The sequence below is a fragment of the Protopterus annectens genome, chromosome 3.part1 (genome assembly GCF_019279795.1).
Source record: "Protopterus annectens isolate FY-2018-M chromosome 3.part1, PAN1.0, whole genome shotgun sequence".
Lineage (NCBI taxonomy): Eukaryota > Metazoa > Chordata > Ceratodontiformes > Protopteridae > Protopterus > Protopterus annectens.
In genome coordinates, this window is record NC_056732.1 from 1,861,375,803 (window position 1) to 1,861,402,255 (window position 26,453).

Consider the following 26,453-nt stretch of genomic DNA (forward strand, 5'->3'; position numbering starts at 1 on the left):
AGAGAGATGTCCACTAAGTTACACAAAACTCCAAGATATATAAAATCTTCAGAATTGATCAGTAGCATGACTGCTTCCTTTCATGCTTTTCTCTACATGTATATAAGGTATGAATTTTAACTGTATAATATTAACTCTGCACCTCATGGCTACCATTACCGCTTCTACTACTGTTACAGTACTCTGTAAAATGGCTTCTTATGAATATCCCTTACTGTTTGCTGTTTTGTTGACTCACATTTATCTTATTTTCTCAGCTAATTCTTTAAACTGTACTCTAGTAATTTCACTCATTCTGCGCACTTTCACAACTTTTGCTAAGGTCAGTTCTGGGATCTTAATGGACCACTTCTGGCTTGACATTATTTTATGCTACTTATTAATGAATCATAGAAACCACCAAATCTGTACCCTTTAATTTGTTTCCTCAGTTTAGTAACATAAGAAATGACAGTCATTTTCAGATCTTGTGACCTTAGCAAACAAGTGGCAAATTACTTTAAGGCTTGCAAAAAGTCCTGAACTGTGCTCTAAGTGCTGTTATTTTTCCTTCCACTTCCACAAGAAGAGTAAGCCTTAAATATCTTCAAGGCTTCACTGATGAAATGCAGAAGTGTGGCACAATGCACCGTTTTAACCTTCCCAGCTACCAGCTCTTAGTGAGAAACAAATTAAATTTCTGGATACAAACTTCCATTTTTTAAAAACTGAACTGCAGTAACATAATTCCTGGTAGCTGCAACTGAAGCATATTATTGTAACTGTGACTTCATTTAGTTGTATTTCCAAAAAGATAAAAGCTTGAAATTAAATATACATTAATTTTACAAATGCATTTCCCCACTGTAATACCATGGAATATACACATGTTAATTCGGATACTATGTAGGGCAACATAAAGACTCCAGATGAGCACCTGCCTCCATGAAGTGTTTAATCTGACTGCCCTAATAAAGAATGCAGGAATCTGTACCACATGACATCCATCTTCCTGTAGTTTAGTCATTATCATATTTAAATTTATATACTCCATACGTTACAGAAGGAATGGAAGGGAATCAGCATGTAAATTAGCCACACACAGTCTCCACAGCTCAAATTACAATTATTAGTTCAAGGTATTTAAATTAGTACAAAATAGAATAATACAATATTTTACCGTGAATTAATTGTGAAGTAGAAAAAAGTACTCTATTCTGACCTAAAAATATTTTTAAATGATCAAATGTTGGAAAATTGAGTTATTGTTGTGCCTTACACACTGTCAAGATGAGGGGGAACCTACATTTAAGGATTTAAAGCATAAGATAGTTGGCGTAATTGTGATGTCCGGATTAATATGCCACTGAACTGCCAACAATAATGTGATGTCCCCCACTATCTGGTCAGTAACTAAGGAGCTTCAATCCTCAGTACTGACTACAATGTGAAACTATCACTTAAACAGAAGTAAAATGTTATAATTTTCCTACATGCCCTTTTAAAGGGGTATCCAATTATGAAAATTAGATATTAAAACAAATGACAGCAGTGGCCCGGGGATTATCAAAGTAGGTATATAAGCACTTTCAAATCACTAAAGACAACACTGACTGACCAGCAACAATGTAATTAATAAAAATATTTAATGGTAAGCAAAATGATTAAAAATATAAAACAGTAATTTCCAATAAACAAACAGAACTCAATCACCAGGAAAATGAAATTAATACTGTAGGACAGAAATCCAATGTTTAGAAAAACTCTGATTACTTGTAATTTTCCTCTCTGAATAAAGGACACTATCCCTGACCTAAACTAAATTATTAGAACAGAGCAAAGACAGGCTTACAGCTCTTGGTGAGTCCTTTTGGGTATCCACTGCACTACACACCTGCAACTGGCAACTGACAACTGTAACTGAACTGACTCCAACTGTCTTCAGCAAGCTCTTTTATGGACTAGCTTAACTCTTGCAACTCTTCCAGTTCTAATTTTCATTTCATATTTTGAAAATCAACCAAATGCTGCTTTCTATAGTTCCTTCCTGTCTCTCAGCCTTTGACAGTAACACATAGCAACTGTCAACATTCCAATTACATCATCTGCATATCAGCTGATTCTGAGACAGTCTGCATTTAGAAACATCTTCACAAATATGTGCAGTTAGAAATGTAAAGGAACACTGTTCAAGTCTTTAAAACATTCTACACAAACAGATTATAAATCAGCATCTAAGAACCTATTTACAACATCATAGCTAGTCATGTTGGCATACAATACACAGGTTAATCTAATATTATGTACAAAAACTTCAGCCAGACATTTCAGTACAGATGCAAGTGTCTAACTTCTTCACATCTCTACCCCCCATATGACTCAAGCATGGTTTTCAAGTGACCCTAGAAAAACAGCAATTGAGAAAAATGGGTCTGTCAGGGAATAACAACCCACTCCTCTCCTGTGCATTCCATTTGCATTGGCATTATTAATCCCACTGCAGTGTTTTTCACCTTTCAGGAAACTTGGCTTAGTACAGCCCCCACCCCATTATTTGAAGCATCTACTTTCACAACAAATTGCTATAATGTGGGCTGACTAACACAAGGGATACTCCCAAAATCTCTTTATGTTTGCATTTGGTGGCCCACACTACCTTATCTGGTTTATTTTTCATAGTTAGGTCCGTAATGGGTTCAGCTATTGTACTATAATTGAGCACAATTTTCTATAGTACCCTGCTGTCCCTAGAAACATTCTCACTTGCATTTTAGTAACAGGGACTGGTCACGCTTGAACAGCTTTCACTTTGAAAGGTTCTAGCCTAGTCTTACCACTCCCCACTCTGTGTCCTAAGTAAGTGACCTCTGCCATACCCACTTGATACTTATTGGGCTTAATGGTTAACCTTACTCTTTTAAACTGGTCTGCAAATGCCAGAAGCACAGTCTTTAATATAGAGTTTAACCTCTCCACAAGACTATTTGTTTGTGAATGGTGCGGTGGGGGTCTCTAAATGTTTCACCCCATAACACTTCCACAAACAAGTCAGCAGGTCTGACATGAGGTTAGCACCTCAGTCAGTCAGTATCTCCCTCAGAAGATGTACCTCACTGAAAATTTCTAGCAAAACATTTGCCACGTTTTCTACATCCATATCACCTGCAAAAGGAATATTAGGTATTACAGCTAGAAGTGGTAGATGGTAGACTCTAGGCTCTACCAACTGCTGTACTACCTCACCTTCCAGCCCTCCCTTATGAGTCCATTCTTTATACAACAAACATTTGTCCCCATATACAGACTCACCTCTTCCTTGTGCCTCATTCACTTCTTTAGCGCCTCATTCACTTCTTTAGCTAACTCCCTCAAGCTTTGTAATGTACAGTCCACAATTTGAGCCCGACTCAACTCTACATTTGTGACCCTCCTAAGCTCCCCTTCCACAGGAAGCCTAGTAACTTCCGACAGCTGTACCTCACTGTCAAAGTGGGTACTATCACTCACCTCTGTCCTTGCAGTCATTGTATCCAAAGGAACATCAGTACCTCCCAGCAACTGTGGCTCACTTTTAGACTTACTGCTACAGGATAGCTCCTTCTCTGAAACAGCCACCACACCAGTCCCAGCTTCAGGTATGAGATCTGTGTGGGTCTCCCCCAGGCCACCTGACTTACGTGCCTTTCTCTAAGCCTGACTAGGTGCCACTGCATGCACACAATGCACTGCATCAGTTTACTATCAAATGCTCGAAAATTACAACCGCGAATGGTGATTTCCGTGATGCATATCCTTGACTCATATATATTAAGTATGTTGTAAGGTCGACGCAACAAGATCAACAACATTCTGTCAGTATTAATGATGGCAGCTGCCACTGCAAACCATGCTTCATGTCCCTGCCTTGTGTACGTCCTTCTGAATGGACGTACACATGAACGTCGACATTCTGACTGTCGCGCCTACCATGTTCGAGAAGGAGCCTGTCATGTAAATGAATGTTGACATCTTGATTGTAATCCCACTGCATCATCACAGGCATTTCCTATCAGGACATCTGCAGGAATATTCTCAAACAAAAGCACCCTTTAAACAGGAAGCCTAATAACTTCCGACAGTTGTGCCTCACTGTCAGTCTGGGTACTATCACTCACCTCCATTCATGCAGTCACCATGTCCAAGGGAACATCAGTACCTACCAGTAGATGTGGCTCACTTTCACACATACTGCTACAGGATAGCTCCTTCTCTGAGACTGCCACCACACCAGCTTCAGGTACCAAATCTGTCTTGGTCTCCCCTTGGCTATCAGACCTACATGCCCTTCTCCAAGCTTGACTGCATGTCCCTGCATGCACACAAGGTACTACATTATCAAAGTCATTCTCTATCAGGACAATCTGCAGGAATATACTCAAAAACAACTCCCTGCTTGCTTCCTTTTCCACCCTCTGAGTTAAGATGAACCCTTAGCCAAAGGTATTTGGGATTGAGTCCCTCTTAAAGCTCTGACTGCAATGAACTATTCAAGCAAGTACTGCTCTTCTTCTATCCAGTGCAGGCCTCACAACGGTTATATCGCAAGCTGTGCCTCTCTTAGTGTTCACCACCTACTAAGACAGGATATAAATTCTGGTGATAGACTTGCACCCCTTTTGTTTCCAAACAACTTAACACTGGCAGTTTGTCATCCCCACTTGCTGGCTCCCTCACCTTTTGTTTCTCGCCTTGCCTCGATGGACATTTGACTGTTATGTGGCCCCTCTGGTTACATTGAAACATGTAATCCCTAATCTCCCTAATAATATACTTGCACTAGTAGTTTCCCGTTACTGGTGTACTCTCTATTGGAGTTGTTTAGACTGCCTCCCATGGGCTCCTTATGTCCATGTGCAGCACTGAGTATCCCTTTCTTAATCATTGGTGCTTTACTTGCTAAGTAGAGATCTCCTTTTCTCCCCAACTTCTCTGCAGAGTTACACTCTTTGCCTGCTACCAGATTCTCATGTCATCAGGCAAAGTACTGAGGACTTGTTCTTTCACCAAAAGGTCTGCCAGTCCCCCAAAAGTGGTGACCTGACACCCAACCACCCATCTGTGAAAGTGAATACTTAAATCAGCAATGTAATCACGTACGCTTTCATCGGCCTTTTGTCTGTGTTCATGAATCTTTTACCTATAAGCTTCTGATGAGTTTAAAAAAATCAAGAAGACAGTTTTTAACTTTAACATAATTCAAACAATCTATATCAGACAATTTTGACATGGTCTGGACAGCTTTACCATGGAGTAAGGGAGTCAGGAGCGAAACCCAGAGCTTATGGTCAGCATCGTACTGTCTACATACTCTCTCAAATATATGAATAAAACTATTAGTCATTCCCATCCCTGTATTGATACCTCATGGTATATATGCAAATTACCCCTTAAGGATATCAGGTGTTTCAGATAAATGGCAATTCTGAATGTCCATGACTTTTTCTTTTACTTTCATTTTTAAGTCTATTTATGGACAATTTCAGGCCATTAAAGTCAAATCCCTCTAGCTGTGGACATGCATATTTCTGCCTTCTTATGACATCATCAGCACAGCATAAGAAGAATGTTTGACATTTGGAAACACAGGGTTGTCATACCCAGCTGATATCCATAAACATTAGGGTATCTACAAAATATCACAACTAATAAACCTAAAACAAAACAGTAAAAAGATCACATGAATAACCAACTGGTTAAAAAACACAAAATGAAAAATCTAGCAAAGCTAGATGTCTGTGTGATACCTTAAACCTCTTGCATCAGAGGCCTCATGGGATATATGCAAATCACCCCTTAAGGATATCAGGTGTTTCAGCTAAATGGCAATTCTGCATGTTCATGAATTGTTCTTTTAAAGTATTATAGAAAACATCTAACTGATTAGTTATAATTTTCCTGTCTGACTAAAGAACACTGTCCCAGATGTAAACTAAATGATGGCAAACTAAATTATGACAACAGAGCAAAGGCAGGCTTACAGGTCTTGCTGAGTCCTTTTGGATATCCACTGCACAGTACAACTGTAACTGGCAACTGACAGCTGTAACTGAACTGACTTACTGTCTTCAGCAGGCCCTTTTATAGACTAGCTTAACTGACATCACTGTTCCAGTTCTAATTTTCATTTCATACCTTGAAAATCAACTAGCAGCTGTTTTCTATAGTTTCTTCCTGTCTTTCATCTTCTGACAGTAACACCAAGCAACTGTCAACATTCCACTGACATCTGCAGATAAGCTGATTCTGACACAGTCTGCATTTACAATCTTGTACACAAATATGTTCAGTTAGAAATGTAAAGGAACACTGTTCAAGTCTTTAAAATATTCTGCACAAATAGATTATAAATCAACATGTAAGAACTTATTTACAATATCATAGCTAGTCATGCTGGCATATAATACACAGGTTAATCTGAAATTATGTACAGAAACTTCAGCCAGACATGCTAGCACAGATGACAGCGTAGAATTTCTTCACATTAATGAAGATCATTGTTGGGTACACAGCTACCACTAGATATCTCTTTGGTATCATTATTGTCAAAATGGGCATTAGGTTATGTCTTAAATTCCCAACAATGGGTTTTGTGCAGTTATGAAAATTAGATAAACAGATTAAAGGTACCGGAGAATATCTGTGCAGCACACAGCATTTTAATACTCAGACAGGAATAAACACTTGAATACAGATTTGTCTAACCATGTAATACTTTTAACTTACATAATATAAATATTTGTATATGCAAGTGTAATTCTTAACATAAGACTGAACTTCTAAGAAGATTTTTGTACTGCCCATATAGTGCTGTAAATTGGTACATGTTATTGAAATAATTCTTATTGCAAAGAAATATGAATAATATTTGAATTTCAGTCAATAAGGATGTACCTCTGAGATCCCCTTACCTAAAGAAATCATGTTCTCATAGTTCTCTACCATCACCTCCCTGTGTAATTCTTTGTCATGTTCACTCAGCATCTTCCACTCTTCACTTGAAAACTCAACAGCAACATCTTCAAAGTTATGTGGCACCTGAAAATACACAAAATTTACTCAATCTTAATTTATTACACACACACAGGTGAACATAAACGGTTTCAACAAGAATATGTAACCACCTATGTTAAAATCATCAGATGCAAAAGATGCTGATTTGCCATAGTTAATAACTACTTCTTTCTTCCTGTTCAGTGTCAGATCTGTAAAAACTCAACTATCTCAGGAGTGGGTTAACAACCAGAACAATGAGTTTTGGTCATTCGGTAACAGTACAACATAATTTCTTCCTACACAGTATAATTAGTAGTAAGACACAATGACAGTAATTTGTATAGAGAAGCAAATTATATGGATTTATATTCCTGCACTTAAATCACTGTATTCAGATTATTATCAAAACAAGTTAAAGACTTACCATAATGACTTATCTCCATGGCTGTGGTTCACCTTCCTCTATTGCTGGAACTGTAACCCTAGTGCAAGCGCAGTCATCTCAGCACCAATACAAACTTCCCTGGTCTTTAATAACTCCCCTTACATAACCCCCAATACCCAGCATGCCACCATCTCTCTCCAGCTCAGTCACTTCAGCACCAGTACAAACTTTACTGGGCTTTAACTCCTCCCCCTTACATAATACCCAGCATGCCATTATCACTCAGCATCTCAGTCACCTCAGCACCAATACAAACAGGCTTTAACTCTTCCCCCTTACATAATACCCAGCATACCACCATCACTCAGCATCTCAGTCATCTCAGCACCAATACAAACTTCCCTGGTCTTTAATAACTCCCTTTACATAACCCCCATTACCCAGCATGCCACCATCTCTCTCCAGCTCAGTCACCTCAGCACCAGTACAAACTTTACTGGGCTTTAACTCCTTCCCCTTACATAATACCCAATGCCTAGCACACTACCATCACTTGCCAGCTCAGTTACCTCAGCCAAATAGGCTTTGACCCCTCCTGCTTACATAAAACAAAATATCCACTATGCCATCATCACTCAGTCACCTTAGCACCAATAAAACAGGTTTTAGCTCCTCCCCGTTACATAATACCTAATACCTAGCGAGCCATCAGCAGTTACCAGCTCAGTCATCTCAGCAACACTACAAGCAGTCATTAACTCCTCCCACTTACATAATATCTAATACCTGGTAAGCTACCATCAGTTACTAGCTCCGTCATCTTAGCAACAATACAAATAGTCATTAACTCCTCCCCCTTACATAATATCTAATACCTGGGAAGTCACCACCAGTTACTAGCTCAATCATCTTAGCAACAATACAAATAGTCATTAACTCCTCCTCCTTACATAATATCTAATGCCTAGCATTCTACCATCATTCGCCAGCTTAGTCAGCTTGGCACCAATTCAAACAGGGTTTAACTCCTCCCCGTTACATAATACCTAGTGAGCCATCAGCAGTTACCAGCTCAGTCATCTCAGCAACAACACAAATAGTCATTAACTCCGCCCACTTATATAATACCTAATACCTAGCAAGCCATCAGCCATTACCAGCTTAGTCATCTCAACAACAATACAAATAGTCATTAACTCCTCCCACTTACATAATATCCAATGCCTCGCATTCTACCATCATTCATCAGATCAGTCATCTCAGCACCAATACAAACGTCCCTGGTCTTTAATAACTCCCTTTACATAATGCCCAATACCCAGCATGCCACCATATCTCTCCAGCTCAGTCACCTCAGCACCAGTACAAACTTTATTGGGCTTTAACTCCTTTCCCTTACATAATATCCAATGCCTAGCATACTACCATCATTTGCCATCTCAGTTACCTCAGCCAAATAGGCTTTAACTCCTTCCACTTATATAATACATAATATCTACCATGGCATCATCACGTGGTAGCTCAGTCACCTCAGCACCAATATAAATAGGCTTTAACTCCTCCCCATTACATAATATCTGATACCTAGCAAGCCACCATCAGTTACCAGCTCAGTCACCTCAGCACCAATATAAATAGGCTTTAACTCCTCCCCATTACATAATATCTAATACCTAGCATGCCACCATCAGTTACCAGCTCAGTCATCTCAGCAACAATACAAGCAGTCATTAACTCCTCCCACTTACATAATATCTAATACCTAGCATTCTATCATCATTCATCAAATCAGTAACCTCAGCACCAACACAAACAGGCTTTGACTCCTCCCCCTTGCAAAATCCCTAGCATGCCTCCATCACTGTCCAGTTTTAAGCTGGCCACTCAGAGCACATTCATTTAATTCTCCCTACCATACCAACATCCATACTCCCCCCCAATCTTCCAAGCCAGGGAATGATGGGTGGGATTGTAGAAGAGCACGAAACATGACAATTTAGATCTATCACTTCAGCAAGGACATAGTTTTCATATCTGTCATGTGTGGTCCATCCTTCTCTATAATTAGTATAGTGACCTCAGCATTCAACTTGGGTTGACTTATGAGAGAAGAAATCAGAAAATAATGGCTCCAAATGCCACATGAGACCTTAAGATTATAACCAGCATGTAATGCTTCAGAAAAGTTGTGTACAGAAGCCAATGCATCAGCAGCATAACTATCTTTAACAAATGCATTATGGAAAAAGGCGTGAGATACGGCTACTGCTCTTGTGCAGTGAGCTTTAGATTCTCCTACTAAGGATTTTCCATGTCTCGGGTAAACAAATGTAATATGCTTAGAAACCTTTTGACAAAGTTGCTTTAGAGACTTTCATGACACTCTTGACAATCTATTAGCAGTAAATGATTCAAACTGCTGCACATCTTTCCTAATCCTTAGTCCAATGAAGGTAAAACAGCAGCTACCTGTGACTATCTAACACTGAAGCAGGTATTCTCCCTTGTCAGAATGATCCACAAAAGCTAATGGAAAACCTATTGTCTGGTTTATATTTACTTCAGTAGTCTCTGAGGGATTACCTCATCACACTACACCTTTGTTTTTATGAAACACAAGGTGTGGTGGGCAACACATAAAACCTGAGGTTCAGGCTGCCAGACTCATAGGTAATTACTATGCATGCAGTATAGGAGACCAATAAGGAGCCCAACCCCAATTCCCAAATGCCCCAAAGTAATGGCTATTTAGGTGACTTGCTCAAGGTCACAAAGTAAGCAAATGAAAGTGGAAAGATTCAAACCCTGTACTGTTGGCATGTGAAGTAGCTCATTTACAAGTCAGAGCCTTAGCACTCTGCACTAACTGCCAGGTAGCCATGAGGAAAATGTTTTTTTTTTTTTCAGAAATGAACTTCAACTCTGCTTTGAAAGCCAGTTTAAAGCCAGGCTTAGTCTACTGCTCCAACACAAAATTGATATCCCATTGTAGAAAAAGATCTCTGATCAGAAGTCTAAGGAGGAAGGCTTCCCCAGAAAAGTATTATACACCTTAAGAGAGAGACTAAAGTGTAATTCTGGCAACCTAAATGAAAGTTCAAGATGGGTGCTAAGTGAATCATAGTACATAAAAACCTACCTCTGAGCAAAGAATGTGAGGGAGATAATCCAGGACTACAGGAACAGGAACAACAAAAGGATTCATACATCATCCAACCCCCAAACCACAAGACACCCATTTTATCTTTGCACACTTTCTTGATGTTGGACTTCCGGGTGGAAACAAGGATGTAGACCATGCTGCCAGGGTAAGCTGGTCACTAGCATCATCAGAACTGGAGAATACCAAGCAGTTAGTCTAAGGCCATGAAAATCCAGATGACGTTTGCCAGACAGGTAAGAGAGGAAGATCCTGGCTGGTCTTAACCTGACAGGTTTCTCCAGGAGATGAGGTCACAACAAGGGAACCATTCTTGGAAAGGCCAAAAATGAAGCTATGAGAATCACCCCGACTTCCTTCCGCTGCAGTTTCTGCAGGAACTTGGGAACTGGAGGAAATGGGGAAAGCTATTAAAGAGATCTGGAAACCTCTCTTGGATTAAGGCATCATTGCCCCCCGATACAAAAGAGAATCAGGGAGAAGTATCTGCGTTTGGCAAAAGTCAAGCTTGCAAAGAGATAGCAGTGAGGACTCTTCAAAGATGGTAAAGAGATTTCACCATCAACCAAGCGAGACACACCCTTAGAAGGAAACAGGAAGTGACTCGATTGGTTCACTAGTGAGTTGGCTTCTCCAGGTATGTGGGCAGCTATCAGAAAGTGCACTGACGACATTCCCTACCTCCAAAGTCTAACAGCCTCTCAACAAGGGGAATAGGAATGGATTCTGCCCCACCCTTTGGTGTACTGCACACTTGTCATGTTGTTGCAGTATGTCAATCACTTCATGCAGAAGGTTATCATGGAACGTCTACAGCATGAAAAGAATCATTCATCTCTGGGACACTGATATACTGGCCTTCACATCAGATGGTCTACTCTTGACAATGGTCCCCATCCTAGGGCTGAATTATATATGGTGATTGTCACCGGGAGATCAATAATAACTATACGGGAGCTGCCCAGGGAGAAGCTGGTGCCACCAAATCTCAAGTAGGGTGCATCCATCATGCTTTGGAAACTCTTATCTTACTGGACAGAGTCCAAACACTGCTTTTCCTGAGCCCACAAGGTCTTCTGTAGAACCTAAATAGGATACAAGATTATGGCAGTCATTACACTCCAGAGAACTGAGCACAGGGCTACTGTAATTGCAGAAGACTGAAAAATGCTAACACCACCTGATCCAGAAAAGGAAATTATTTTCTGAGAGAGCCTGTTTATACAAATGTGGGTGTCCATCAGGCATCCTATGAACGTCAGACATGGAGAGGGCTTCAGCTGGGATTTTGTGAAGTTCATGTTAATTCCAAGGACTAGAAAAGAAACTTTAAGGAATTCATGGCAGCAGTTATTTTCTCTATGGTTGGGGTACAAGGACTCAATCATCTAAATAAGGGAAGATTTTCAAATCCTACAGCCTTCAGTGTCACTGCCGCCCTACAGCTTGAGAAAATCTTGTGGGCTAGGACAGTCTGAGGTCATAGATAGGGACTAGCCCCCAGCTGTAATCAGTGTGACCTCCTTGACTATCTTGATTTGCAGGTATGTGTCTTGGAGAGACAAAGAACACATCAAATCTCATTTTCCCAGACAGTGGACCAGGACCAGCTGCACTGTGACCATTTAGAATGTCTGTCTGGGAACAAACTGGTTTAGGCTGCTTAAGTCTACAAGGGGCTTGGGGCCCTTCATGTCTAGAATGGGCCTGATGTCCTTAGTATGGCATTAAAAAAGAATCTGAAGTAAAATTTAGATCTTCTTTACTCTGCTAAGACCTCATGGATAGCTCTACACTGGGTAGGTCTGGAAAGTGGTTCCCTCTTGTGGCGGGGTAAGACATTGGGAAGAAGAAGGGTGAGTAGTTGGGGAGTAATGAATGAAGGGATGTTGTAGCCCATGGATAATACATACTGTGCCCACAGTTAACATGTGATTGCTCACCATGCTGACCAGTGGAGGGACAGTTAGCCCTCACCTGTATCCAAAGCATCCAAAGTAAAGTAGTTAAGGATTGGAGGTTGCATAATGGTTAAGGTGTCTGCCTCACAGATACAACATACAGGGTTTGATTCTTACCTTGGAAGGAAAATTTGCTAGGCTTAAAATGGCCTACAAAGGCAGCTAGCTAGTAGTTGCCTATGAATTTATAAACCTATAAATTAATGCTTTTTACCAACAACAAATCACCTAATAGTACAGCCTCCTTTATCATCCTTTCGGCAAAGAATGCCAAAATTGAACCTGTCTCCCACACTAAATTGTTTGGTGTAACCACAGACAACACCTTGAGATTCAATAAACACTTAGCATTAATCATAAAAAAGACCCATATAAATAAAGCTTGTCTCTCTCTATACAATCAAACCTTATCTCACTAGCTCCACCAGACAAACAACTGCCAGGTCCCACCTACTATCAAGGTAAGAATCAAACCATGTATGTTCTGTCTGGGAGGCACACACGTTAACCTCACCTATCTTCACCAACCTTAAGAAATTAGATCAAACTAAACTTGAAGTCTGCTATAACAAAATTGCTAGATTTGCCACAAACTCATCATACAGATCCCACCACTATGCTGCACTTCCTCCACTAAACTGGTTAGAACTACCTAATCTCCTGTCCAGTGGCGAAGTGAGGCAATTGCCTCAAGCGGCAGGGAGCACTTTGGGCTGTGCTGGTTAACTCAGAACTGACAGCATTGCATACTAAATACTAAGAAAATACGTGCATCTTTGAGAATAATGCAAGCCGTATGCAATGGAGTCTAGGAAAGGAGAAGTTTTGTTAATGTCACAATTATTGTCTTTTTTATTTATTTATTTATTTATTTTTGTTTCTTTTCAGATACAGTTCTAGAAAGACTGTGTCATTTTTTTGTAAATGAGAGTGGCCAGGAATGTGCTTTCAGAAATGTGATAATTGGCATTTTAAATGTTGCATGATGCTCTCGCAGGACTTTTTCAGTGTGCTTCAGGTAGGTGTTTGGATTGTGGGCTTGCTTGCTGTTGTTCATTTGCTTCGTGGATCGGTCTGTTTGTTCGGGTGTGCGGATCAGTCTGTAACTTGCTTGCTGTTGGGTTGGTCGCTTGGTCTCGATCAGTCTGTGGCTTGCTGTTGGGTCGGTCGCTGGGCTAGGTAGGTGAAGGGCTGTGTGTTGATCTGTAGTATTCTGGTTTTAACACTGTGCTGGGAGATGTTAGGAATGATTGAACTGGACTTATCAGAGCTGGACAGTTCTGTGGTTACTCGTGCTCAACGCTGTACAGGTACCCAATATATTTGCGTTTAAGTACAACTTATTGTTCATTATTTTATGTGCCTTGTTAAGCTGAACAAATGGTACGGGATTGCTTAAAGAAGGCTCTGGAAGAAAGAATTTTAGGGGTTAGAAGAACAATGATTACTGCCTTGCTCTGTTATGTGGGACAAGTATGTATGTATCGCATGCGGAGGTGGATTGGGCACTCTAAATTTACCGTAAGTGTGAGAGAGTTCATGCAAGTCTGTTGTGTGGAAGAGGTATTGCTGCAGAGCTAACCACCCTGTGGTGTAAATAAGCGATCTTACTTAAGTTACTTGAGCAGGTGGAAGAATTGTTTTCTACACTGTTATACTTAACTTCTGATGTGGTTCCAGCAGACTGGAAAACTGGCATAACAGCGGTCTGGATTTATAAGGTCTGGTCTGGAGACTCTCAAGGTTGATGAGTCTTTAATAAAGGATTTTTATGTATTTAACTTGAGCTTCTGTCCTTTTGGCATGCTTTAGTACTGCTTTGCTTATTTGGTGTTTTTTACTTGTTCAGCTTGCTCGCCATCCTTTTTGCTTATCAGGTTGTTAATTCCACACTAATGCTTCTTTGGTAAATTTGAAACAGTTAAATGAGTTTGGTGGGTTGTATTTGTATTGCATGTTATAAAACCATATGTACCTTAGCTAAGGGTATGCAGTCTAAACGATTAGATTCAACTGTCAATTTACATGTGCACTTTAACATGTTGTCACATCTATGCAGTGCAACTCCATGTAGGCCGTATGCCTTTACTACAATATAGTATTGCTGCTTTCTTCTTTTTCTTTATTATACATTACAAAGGTAGTGGTTTGATGGGGTGGGTGACAGAGTGGGAGTTGCAAGGGCATAGCCAGCATGTTTTTAGGTGAGCTTTTAGTAAAGTTTTGAAGTGGGTGCATGATGGTATGGAGGTAATTGTGGGTGAGAGGGAGTTCCATAATTTGGCTATGGTGCAAGAGAATAGTGCTTCACCAGCAGAGTTATTCTGTCATAGATGGTCCCATGCACAGCACTGGCTTGCCACACCTGCCCTGCTTCCTTCTACTGTGCTTGTAGCTTGCTGATATCATTGTGCATGTTGGTCTACCCTACTTGCTTTCCCTTCATTATTGTCTGTTACCGCCTGCTTTCTTGCATTTTCTCTCCCGATGACACTGTATTTATATACCATTTTTTCTTTGATTCCTATCCTATGCTCTCACAACTATTAAACCCAAATCCCCAGATTTCCCATGCATTCCATAACATCCTAGGACAGTGGGACAGGAAGGCAAGAGTTATGGACTGCATCCATCATCAATTGGGGATTAGATTTTCCACATAATCATAACATCTCCTTCTGCTGGCCAGAATGCACTGTACAATGCAATGTTTCTACAGTCAATAATTGCAGCAAGAGTGCAGGTATACACCTCGGTGAGCTATTATCTCCAGAGTCTGTAGGCATGCAGCTCTGAGACTTTTCCAAGGGCAGCTGTTGAGAAGACACTCAAACTACACCCTTTGATGGGTAAGCCAACATCAGCTACTCACTGTCATTCCTCCCTGGTTGACTCTTTCATTATCTGAGCAGGTAATTGAACTCAGGTTATCTGAAGTAAAGGCAGGGCCAAAAGCTCAGCGTCATGAAGCTGGCATCTCTCTGCCCTGTGTACCAACATGTTTTCTTTTTTGAATGATTTAAAAAATACTTTTCATTGCTTCATGGTGTACTACTGTACATTTTAATTTTGTATTGCATTACTCTAGTTGTGATCACAGAACTGCAGTTTGCTCTAGTGTTCCGTTTTGAACAACTGAACTTTGTTATTTGGCATACGTTGCCATTTGAATTTATTTCTCATTGGGTTATTTACATTTGTCTAAGTCAATATTTTTGGCATAGTTGCTGTACTGTAGTTTCCTGCATTTTAAAAACTCAACTCTGTGTATTTGCTACTTCAAATTCGGTGCATATATATATATAGTGTGTGTGTGTGTGTGTGTGTGTGTGTGTGTGTGTGTGTGTGTGTGTGTGTGTGTGTGTGTGAGCATATATTATGATCTTTCTTACATTTGTTTTCTGGAATAATAAAACTACATGCACATTTTTGTTTCTAGAATAATCAGAATTTCATCTCGATGGCTTGGGTTCCTGGGATGTTACTGCTCCTGTCCTACATTCATCGCATTGTCCATAACATACCATCTGAAAACGACGCTGCTCTTCAACATATCTTAGAACTCTACTCCAATAACAGGACCCTAAGATCTTCGGATAAGTTTCTATTAAAAGTCACAAAATCTAACAACACTTTTGGGGATTCTCTTTATTCCAATCATACATCCAGGGACTGGAATGCCATCCCTCAATATACCTGTAACATCAGCAAACCATCCAAGTTTAAACAACTTCTCAAAGCACACTTAACTGCCAACTGGCTCTGCTCATGTACAGCCCCGGGGTGACAGGCCTTAGTAGTACACGTTCTGTAAACCCCCTTCTATTACTTCATTCTCATTCACTTGTTATATCTTTAGCACCTCCTGTTTTTGTTTTATTAAATTTATCCGTTTGCTCCTTTTTAGCTTTCGTCTTTTTGCCACTGAAAGTAGCACTAATGAGGACCTTCAGATAAACATAAGAAGCTGAAGTGCAAAAATGAAACTAAGAACTAAAGTGATTAATGAAGGACACCCTGAAGTTCTCTAAGAACTCTGAAATATGGAGCCAGACATGACATTACCCTGTCATTCCAATACTCACCCCCACCCCTAACTGCACTACCGGCAGCATTTTGGGTTAAATGCACAATGTGGCTGGATGTAGTATATAAATGTAGATGTCCACGTGCACAGCTTGTTAAGTAACTTTATGCCCTCTACCTTTTCCAATATCTCAGACATCCTGTCTTATGGTGCACTGGAATCACAGCATTTGTGGCTGGTAAGAGACAAACATGAGGCTGCATGGACTCTCTTTTCAATGCTGTACAACTCTCTGGATTTCTAATCTGGAGAATGAGCTACCAGGTTCTTTGGTTTAGGAGCCCTCTTATGGACTGTCATCACAATCACAGAGACCACAGCAGGATTCGTGGATCAACACTCACAGCCTTTGAACGTGAGCTAAAGTATTCTCTCAGGATTTTTGACACCTGGAGGCACAACATCTTGCATTTCCCAAGTCTCAGTAGCAATGAGACCTGCCATCTCATCTTTGTTGTGAACCACCCAGGACGGAGATGGAAGGCACTGAAAAGCCTATTATGAGACCTTCCTTGAGGTAAATGGGGACAGCACTAATCAGCCCCTTTCTTCTGTTTCATTTGAAGGATGGCACTGAATGAACTTGGTATCAGTGGGGCGATGCAGAAGACCTAGTTTCATCCTTTAAGTCCGACTTTGTCTCTGGCTGATTCTGCACAGGAGTTGAGGTGTCTGTCCTTTCACTGCCTCTTGCCTGCCTCCTCAACAGGGGAGATTTCAAACAGCTAGCCCTCAAGGCAGATTTGAGCCCAGAGGCTGGTAACAAGTGCCATCAGAGATCTCCTGGTCTTTTTACAGTGACGAGATGCTCTGTTAGGTCAGCCATTGCATGCTCAAGGGCTCTGGGAAGATTGCTTCAGTGGAGGCCTTTGCAACAAGAGTTACAGCACCAGTGCTAATTTTAATAAAGTTCAACTGTTGACCAAATAGCCCTGCCTCAGATAGGTCAAGGTAAACTACATGAACACGGGTACAATTGTGACACTGTCTCATGAAACGGATGGCATCAGCACCAGTCTGAATGTCTGTGCCCTCAGCCCCAAAGCACTGAAACAAAAAAATGTAGCTCTAGACACCAAATAAGCCAATGTCAACCAAGCCTTTGACCACAATCCCCAGCAAAGGAATTACCTTTGCTGAAAAAAATCAGTGGTGAAAGCACAGGTACTGGCGGCAGACCCAGCACAGATATGAATAACTGGGTTAGTTCCATTGCTTACAAAGAGCAGGAATCCTCTATTGACTTGCTAGAGGAACTAGGACTGATAAGCAGACAGAAAGAGGTATAGGGAGAGTACTTTTCTATGCTGGATTAAGAATAGAGATGGACAGGTTAAGCCCTCAGTCTACACCAACCTGTAGCATGCTCCTTGAGAGCGTATTATAATCAAAACCCACAAGGGACCTGCAAGAAAAAATGGAACTAAGAGAATGGAGTCTAGAATGAGAAACCTCATCAGAAGCCCTCCTTTGCCAATGGAGAAATATTACTACACTAAAAACTACCTGACCTCAGTTTAAAAGGGGCCCATCAATCACTCAAAGGGACAATTTGGAAATGTTCAGATCAACTTAAAGTTTCCTGTCCTACCTCTAATGAACTTTAATGAAGGATGGGAGACAAAACATCTTCACTGGGATAATCTTTAGGGTTGGAAGATTTAGATTTATAACCTTTATTAGCATTATGTCTATCCTCTTGAGAAGACTTGGAGATGATGGTCTATTTGTCTCATCACAAGAATTTAAACCTTTTAAAAATGAGTTTATTCCTATGATTTATAAAAGAGTATTCACAGACAGAGCAAGGCTTGTCTAAATGCTAAGCACACAGATGCATCACAAACTTAGCACAACGATCCTGCAGTAGATTTTTTTTCTCTCCACAGGACACGTACTTTTTAAAATCTGCTTTCTCTGTGAAAAACATAAAGAAACTGACAAAAGGGCTTAAAACATTCATTTCTGTTAGTAAAGTCTAAAAAGGTAACACTGCAAACCAGACTCCACTAACACACAACGACGCAGCAATCCAAATGGCATCAGTGAGGGAAGAGAACTGGGTATTAATTAGGGAAAAGGATAAAATAAAGATCAATCCACAGGCCCAACAAAATCTGTAAAACTTAGCAATAACGACTGCGGCAGCAAAAGAAGCCGAGGGCCGTTTGTGATCAATGTGCATTGAACCAGCACAGAAGCTCTGAACAGTAACGATGGTGCACTAGGGATTGTGGGTAAGGGGAGGACTTAAACCCATGTGAAATGTGTATTAATACACAGGTGACTAGGAGAAAGAGCTACAGACCTAGTGGTACAAGAGGATAAGCCAGTGCATTACTTGCTCCAATAATGCATAGAAGTTAAACTTAAAAATTCTACGGACACCCAGATCACATAATGTCAAGACATTCTTGCGCCCGATAAATAATAATGAAACAATCCAGCAACCATTCGTTTGTGGTTTAATTTATTTACTTGCCCTTGTTGACCTAGTAAATTTAATATTTTTGGTGGCGGTCCAAGAGGTAAAGTATTAGAACACTATAAAAACATATCGCCATAAATCAATTACAAATAATTTATTTTATTTATTTAACATTTGTTTACTGGGAAAGTCCAATTTGGAACAAAGCCAATTTTCAGTGGAGGCCTGGGGAGAAATGCTCCAGATGTATGTGTATTTGAAACATGGGAGGAAACCGGAGCACCTGGAGGAAAATCACACGAAAGCAGGGAGGACATGCAGACTCTACACAGAAGGCACTACAGCCGAGAATTGAACTGGAGAACCTCTTGCTGTGAGGTGACAATGCCACCACTGTGCCGTCCAAATATAATCAGGATGCAGAAAATATAATGAGTGCTTATACATGAGCAGTAGGAATAACACTGGACTAATTAAATAACAAGAGGGGATTCATGAAGCATACAACTGTATTACACAGCATTAAGAACTGAAAGCTTCAATATACATTTTTAAATTAGTCATAAATAAGCAAATGATACCTACTCTAAAAGAAGTTTCACATAAGAGAGGAGTATGGTAGAGAAGATGGAAAGATAAGTATGTATCAGCGAACTTTATCAGGCAGACTTGAGGGAAATGAAGGAGTAAGTGGAATGAGAAGGGTATTAAATATGACAAGAGGTCAGCTAAGAGGTCAGCTAATGGGATGTTCATGGGAAAATGCACCAAAGCTGAGACATCGCAGGTAAGACCCACCCATCTGCTCTTGCTGCGAGAAGGATGGGAAGTAGTGAAGCTGCATTTTCCTGGTATTCCTGAACAACCTTTATAGTTTCTACATGGCAGCTAATGGGGTGTTCATGGGAGAATGCATCAAAGCTAAGACATCGGAGACAAGACCCACCCATCTGTTCTTGCTGCGAGAAGGATGGAAGGTAGTGAAGCTGCATTTCCTTGGCATTCTCAAGCCACTTTTATTGTTTGTTCATTCCAGAGGTAGCAGTGATTTTTGCCCAGAGTGGTCTTGGTTATTTTTTCAGCTGCACTGCTTGTGAATAAACTGCAAGATATATAAGAAGTTTCAAAACTTCGAACATCACATGTTCGACAATATATGAGCAATGTTTGAAACATCGAAAATATAATAAAAAAATTAAAAAAAAAAACTTATCTCAACACTCTGAGCGAGGTGGGAGAGCAAGCCCCCCTGCACCCCCACACCCCCCTACTTAAATATAGCAACTCCGAGATCGCACTTCAGTGCAGAAAAGGGAAATTTTCCCATTCTGTGCCATATGGAGCCTCTGCTTTTCACCTTCGAACTTTTTAAAGTTCGATCATATGGTTTCCACCATATGACATTCAAACTTTAAAATGTCCAAACAATTAATAGGGACCCAGTTTAAGTACTATTAAGATATCAGCTTTACGTAAAATTTCCAGATTTTCAGTCATCTGGTAATTGATAAAAAAACTGTTGAGACTACAAGAAAAGCGAATTGCAGCTCACCGTTATCACCGTTATCTCTATAAAGGTAAATTCCACTTTCCGTCAGGTTAACTTGCCCAGGGAGATTTCAGCTGTTCATGATTCTCAGCATTCAGCATTGTCATCTTGAGAATGTGAAAGCCGATATTATGGGCTACGAGACTACAAAGTGGACCAGATGGTGCTCAAAGGATATGCCACATGAACTTTTGGTTAGCTATGAGAGTAAAACGTAAAGTTACTGAACATCCAACGGTGTCATTTTGAGTAGTGTTTTATCTCATTACTACTTAGTGACTTTTCCAGGTACGTCAGCAGTTACATCCTACTGATGCCTCTAGGTGTCAAAAATAGCCTGCTCATTTTGGCATTAATAATTACAAAGCCGTGCTACTTAAGAACTATTGAGGGACGTCATCTTATAACTTACATGATGGACAATAAAACTGCACTAATGCCTGACTTCTGTCTGGTGCTGCTTAGGAGATATTAACTTCTGTTCATATACTAATTTATTTACATTATCATCCTTTTCATATTTTTTTACATATCTCAACAGCCAAGTAGCAACAACATAAATGCATGGCCTCATATGACAGCTCATAGATAGATGGGTAAAATGGGCTCCTATCTCGTTGTCAAACTTTTAAAAGTTCGAACGACATATGGTCGACACCATATGATCGAACTTTTAAAAGTTTGAACGTTTCAACGGAGATCCCCGTAAAGTGCGGCAATGTTTTCCATTGTTTACACTGTAGTGCGATCTCGGAGTTGGTATATTTAAAGAGCAGGGGGGGTGGGGTGCAGGGTGGCTTGCCCCCTTCTTAAGCTTTTAGGTAGTTTTTTTTCTGTTTCTTTTTTTAATTTGATTTTCGAACTTAGTTCGAACATATGGTCTCAACCATATGGTGTTTGAACTTTTAAAAGTTCGATTATATGATATAGACCCGGGTAAAATAAGTATGTAGCTTGAGTGGTTGCTGAGATACTGGAAGTTTACAAAATGTTACGCAATTAATGTTTACTGTGTTTATTAATAATGATAAAATCCAGTTTAAGACCTAGAAACTAATGAATTCCACTAGTGTAAAGACTTGTTTATTCTGAACATTTACATTCCTTTAACTGCCTATATGTCTTAAACGATATGAACATTTGTTTGAAATGTGAGGCTATTAACTTGATTCTGCAAAAAAATCTAAGTACAAATGGCTGGAGCTCCACTTGAGTGAAATATCTGGAGGTACAGACAGAGAGTTTCCAAGGTAGTACAATGCTGAGTCTCGGATTAAATGCTGGAATGATGAGCAATAAAAACTGCAGCAGCAGGAACTGCAAATTGCTGGAGGCACCACAGTAACTTGGTTTACTGCATGGGGCAATCATATTTGTATCGTAAAATACAACATCAGCATGGAAATCCACATGAAACAACCACAGCTGTTGGATTACTGCTGCCAAAGCTGTCAGTGATGATGTACTTGGTCTAAAGACAGCACCACGGTAACTCAGTTTGCTGCCATACTTAGTCTGTCCTGTCAGAGTGGAAATCCCCACAATATCTGCTGCTCATCACTGTTGATTATGATCAGACATCAGTGCTTGAGCTGATCTCTCTTTTATTCAGAGCTTCCTTGTGCCTGGCTGTTCACCTGTGGCTGCAAGATTTGGTTTGTTTCTAAAACCATCTGGAAATACAAAGTTGATCTAAGTATATTTTTTCCACTTGTCCTAACTGTTTTACTGATACTTAACAATTCGGTGCTGCATTTATTTATTTAGTTGAATTTGTTTCACTGTTTTTCAGCCTGCACTTGTTAATGAAACTGTATCTGCTTGCTACTGTACTACACTTAGGTTATTGTTTTGAAAGTATTCTGCAAAAGCTGCTTTGAGTTTGCCAAAATATTTCGAAGTTTTGCAAAGTTTTTGTGCGTTATGAACATTTGTCAAAGTTAGTGAACTTATTTCCAAGGTTTCTAGACACTGCAGGAATTCCTACTTCTGTTCTTATCTCTGTTCCCATTTTATTTTTCCCACCCACCCGCCTCACTGTTTTTGTAAAAAACTTAGTGACTTTTGAGTTGCCCACCTCTGCTATAAATTTGATATTGGACACTCCTCCCTGTCCCATCGCATCAGTTCATTCTACTGAGTACAGTGGCATCATTTGGGAAGGCCCATCCCCTTAGTTTTTTAACCTTGAATTATCTTCTGTTTCCTCCCTTTCCACTTAACTAAAAAGAAGAAATTACACTTTATTCAGCTATTTTTACTGCATTTATGTATCTTCCCACTTTATTTTGCTTTTGCTGCTTGTTCTTAAAAGTGTTCAATTGCATTTATTCTGCTGCATTTAATATTGCTTATTAGTAAACTGATTAAATTGCAATTGTTATTCTAAACCTCTTAGTTTTGGTTTAAGGCCAGTTATTTTACATTAAGAAGGTTTGTGGTCTATACTCTTGTGGGAGGACGGGTAGCCTCTGCCCTTCTGAGCTGGGAATTGCTGGGTGAAGGCTTATTGTGCCTGTTGTTCTAAGTGTCTTTGTTCTGGTTTAAGCACTTGGGTTCCAAAACAGTTATTTTACATTAGGAAGATTTGTGGTCTAAACTGTTGTGGCAGGAGAGCCTACACTCTTCTTTTATTGATTGATTTTACATTTGTTGACTGGGTTTGTCTGACTGAGCTGATAGTCCTTTTTCAGCGGAGGCCCAGGAAGAAAAGCTCTACAAGTTTACGAACAAAAGTAAATAGAAGCAATCAACAATAATTAAGAATAACAATACAATTTTGACAAAAGAAAACAAAAAATTACAGGATTTCAGTTGTTATTAGCATACGTTTTTGTTTAAAGAAAGAAGTCAGCTACACAATTTCAGTAGCTAGCTATGGAAGTTACAGTTAATAAAAATTAATATATATATTTTAGACTGAGTGATAAGCAATTTCCTAGATAAGGAGGCTAAAGAGAACTAACAGATAAACAGAAGTAGAACCTGAAAAGGGCCAGGCAGTTGACTGGCCTAAGAACATGAAGACAGATTATGGAGGGTGAGTACAGTGGCATATGGAGGGTGAGTACAGTGGCTGAAAATTGCTGGTTGAAGGCTTAGTGTGTCTGTTATTCTGAAGTGTCTTGGTTCTGGCTTAAGCACTTGGGCTCCAAAGCCAGATGTTTTACATTAGGACGGTTTGTGGTCTAGACTCTTGTAGCAGGAGAATGTGGCCTGCAGCCTTCTAAGATGGGAATTTCTTTTGAAGGCTTATTCTGCCTGTTATTCTAAGTGACTTGGTTTTGGTTTAAGCTTTCGGGTTCTAGAATAGTTATTTCCCACTAGGAAGATTTTGGTCTACACTCTTGTGGGAGTATTCTACTGAAGTGTCTCTTTATTTAAACTGTTTTTGCTATTGGGTCTGCAATTGTCTGCACTTTGAATTTCTAGTACTTCTGCATTTTATAGCAAGAATAGATTCAGGTTTGCTGAATCTAGACTATTTGGTATCATTTGAACACTACAACCAGCTGAAAAATAAGTATTTTTAAAACCTATACTGCACTTTGAGAACAGTATTCTACTGAACTGCTGCTTTATTCAAACTGTTTTTTGCTGTTGTGTCAGTGATGTTATGCACTTTGAATTTCTAGCACTTCTGCATTTTATAGCATAGGCTAAATTCAGACTCTAGACTGTTTGGTATCACTTGAGCACTAAAACCAGCTCTTTACTGAGATACTGAAATATCTGAAGCATGTACTGCGTCCAACTAACTGTAAGTGCCTCTTTTTGCTCTTTTATTGCACTTTTAATTTGTATATGCATTCTGTTTGAATTCTCTGATTTTTTTTTGCCACATTTTACTGTATACTGTACTAGTTCAGCTGTAGCATAGCCCATTTCCAGGTTTGCTGTTTCTGGGTCTGTTTTGTAACTTCTGTGCATCAAATTCAAGCCATCTTTGTTGGAGAAGGCCCTTCTGCACCTTGTGGGAGGAGAGTGATGTCTGAATCCCCGTCAGTCAAGGCTGATTGGACTAGAGCTCAGAAACAGTGTCCTTATTGGCTAGTTTCAGTTAAAAGGGTTATTTCTTGTTTTATTTAAGCCCTGCATTTGTGCTTGTCTGCATGTAGCACACCATCATGCATTGCTGAGTGGCAGTGGTTACTGTTGGTGCCTGTAGAAGCAAACATTTTGCTTGTTAAATTTGCCCTTAGCACTTTGCTTGTGGTCCTCCACAGGCTTTTCGCAGCCCTGCTCTATTGTCAACTGGAACACTATGCCTAGCCTCAGAGGTACCAACACACCTCTCCCCCACTAGCCATACCTAAATGCAACCTCTTTTCCTGACCATAAAACTATACTTAACACTATGGACAGAAAATTTCCAACACTTTCTCCACCTCAATGGCCCTCTTCAAACACAATCTGGACGATTAGATAGTTAACCATAAATTCACCCTAGGGGTTAACCAGTGTCCCTCTTGAACAGGTCCATTAGGTGCTGATCATGGAAATAAGGCTATAGCTTGGCTAGGCTTGTAAGGGCACAAAGGCCATTAGCCTAGTAACGTCCCATGATCTGAATGAAGACACAACACCTGCATAGCATTAAAGAATAGTCATAAAGCACTCGTTTCATCATCATCACCACTAACCCCTTCTTTCCTCATTTTTTATGGGGTTGGGGTGCCACCTCCCTTGACACACTGCTATTCTCCTATCTTCTATGACGCACAATGACTACCTGTCACAGGTCTTCTCTCATACAATTTATCCATCTTTTTGCTGAATGCCCAAATGTCTTATTGCCCTCTTCTCATTTCTGCTCAAATCTGTTTTATTAAATCATCTTCTGTTTTCTTGCACATGTGACTGAACCATCACAATCTGTTTTCCTTGACCTTCTCTGCAGCTTGGGCTACTTTGGGTTCTGTTCTAATGTCCTCATTTCATCATCTGTCCCACAGTGTGTATCTTACTACTCATCCCAGGCACTTCATTCCCATCACCTCAAGCTTCCTCAGCTGCTCTGCCTTTACTACCCAGGTTTGTGTGCCATACAGAAGTACTGTCTCTATACAGTTGTCTGCTTTGCTCTTTCACCTCTCTACTGCCCCATGGGTACTCACAAAATAACTAGCTCCTGTAATTGCCTTCTGCAGACTCCAATTAATTCAGATGTTTCCTTATCTAGACGACCTGTTGCTTCAGGTGTCTTCTCCCAGTGGATTGTTACAGGACCTGTAGATCACAATCTCCCTTCTTCAAAGTGTGGAGTTTGCTATCATCTTCCAAAAGTCCATCCTAACTCCCTCTCAGGATCATGTGCATCTGAGTTGCAGGATGTGGACACTGCCAATGCTGGCCTCTCTTCTGCCTCCAAAGGTTTTGTCACTGACAGCCTTCTTTCAGTCTCTTCTTGCCCTGACTGCCAAGCCAGCCAGGGAATTTCTTTGGGGCGTGAAATTCATGGCCTTTTCTATTCCAATGCTTCCTCTTGCCAGACTGCACATGCAGAAGCTTCAGTGGTATCTTAAGTCAGTTTGGCTGAAGCATCATTACCCTCTGACTTTCAGTGTTCCTCTCCTTTCCTGTCTAAAGAAGGAATTCAAGTGCTGGATTCAACATTTCACTCTCAAGCCAGGCTGGCCCTTTCAGCCTCCAGTCCATTCTCAAGAGCTGTTCACCAATACCTTGGAGATGGGGTGGGAGGCTTCACTTGGTCACCTGAAAGTTCAATGTCTTTGGCATCTCCATCAAAAGTCACACCATATCAACATCAAAGAGATAAGGGCTCCGATTCTGGATCTTCAAGCTTTTCATCCCATGTTCTGTTTGGGCCCCCTGAAGGTGTACACAGACAACAACACAGTCACGTGGTATG

General features: G+C 40.2%; 1 protein-coding gene across 1 annotated transcript in view; it reads right to left on the reverse strand.

The window, feature by feature from the left end:
- LOC122798774 (zinc finger protein 2 homolog) overlaps positions 1–26,453 on the reverse strand; it is a 264,657-nt gene that overhangs the window by 199,158 nt on the left and 39,046 nt on the right. Inside the window, exon 2 of the mRNA XM_044067884.1 lies at positions 6,927–7,053. Coding sequence (XP_043923819.1) covers positions 6,927–7,053 — 127 coding nt within the window. The remainder of the gene's footprint in view (positions 1–6,926; positions 7,054–26,453) is intronic.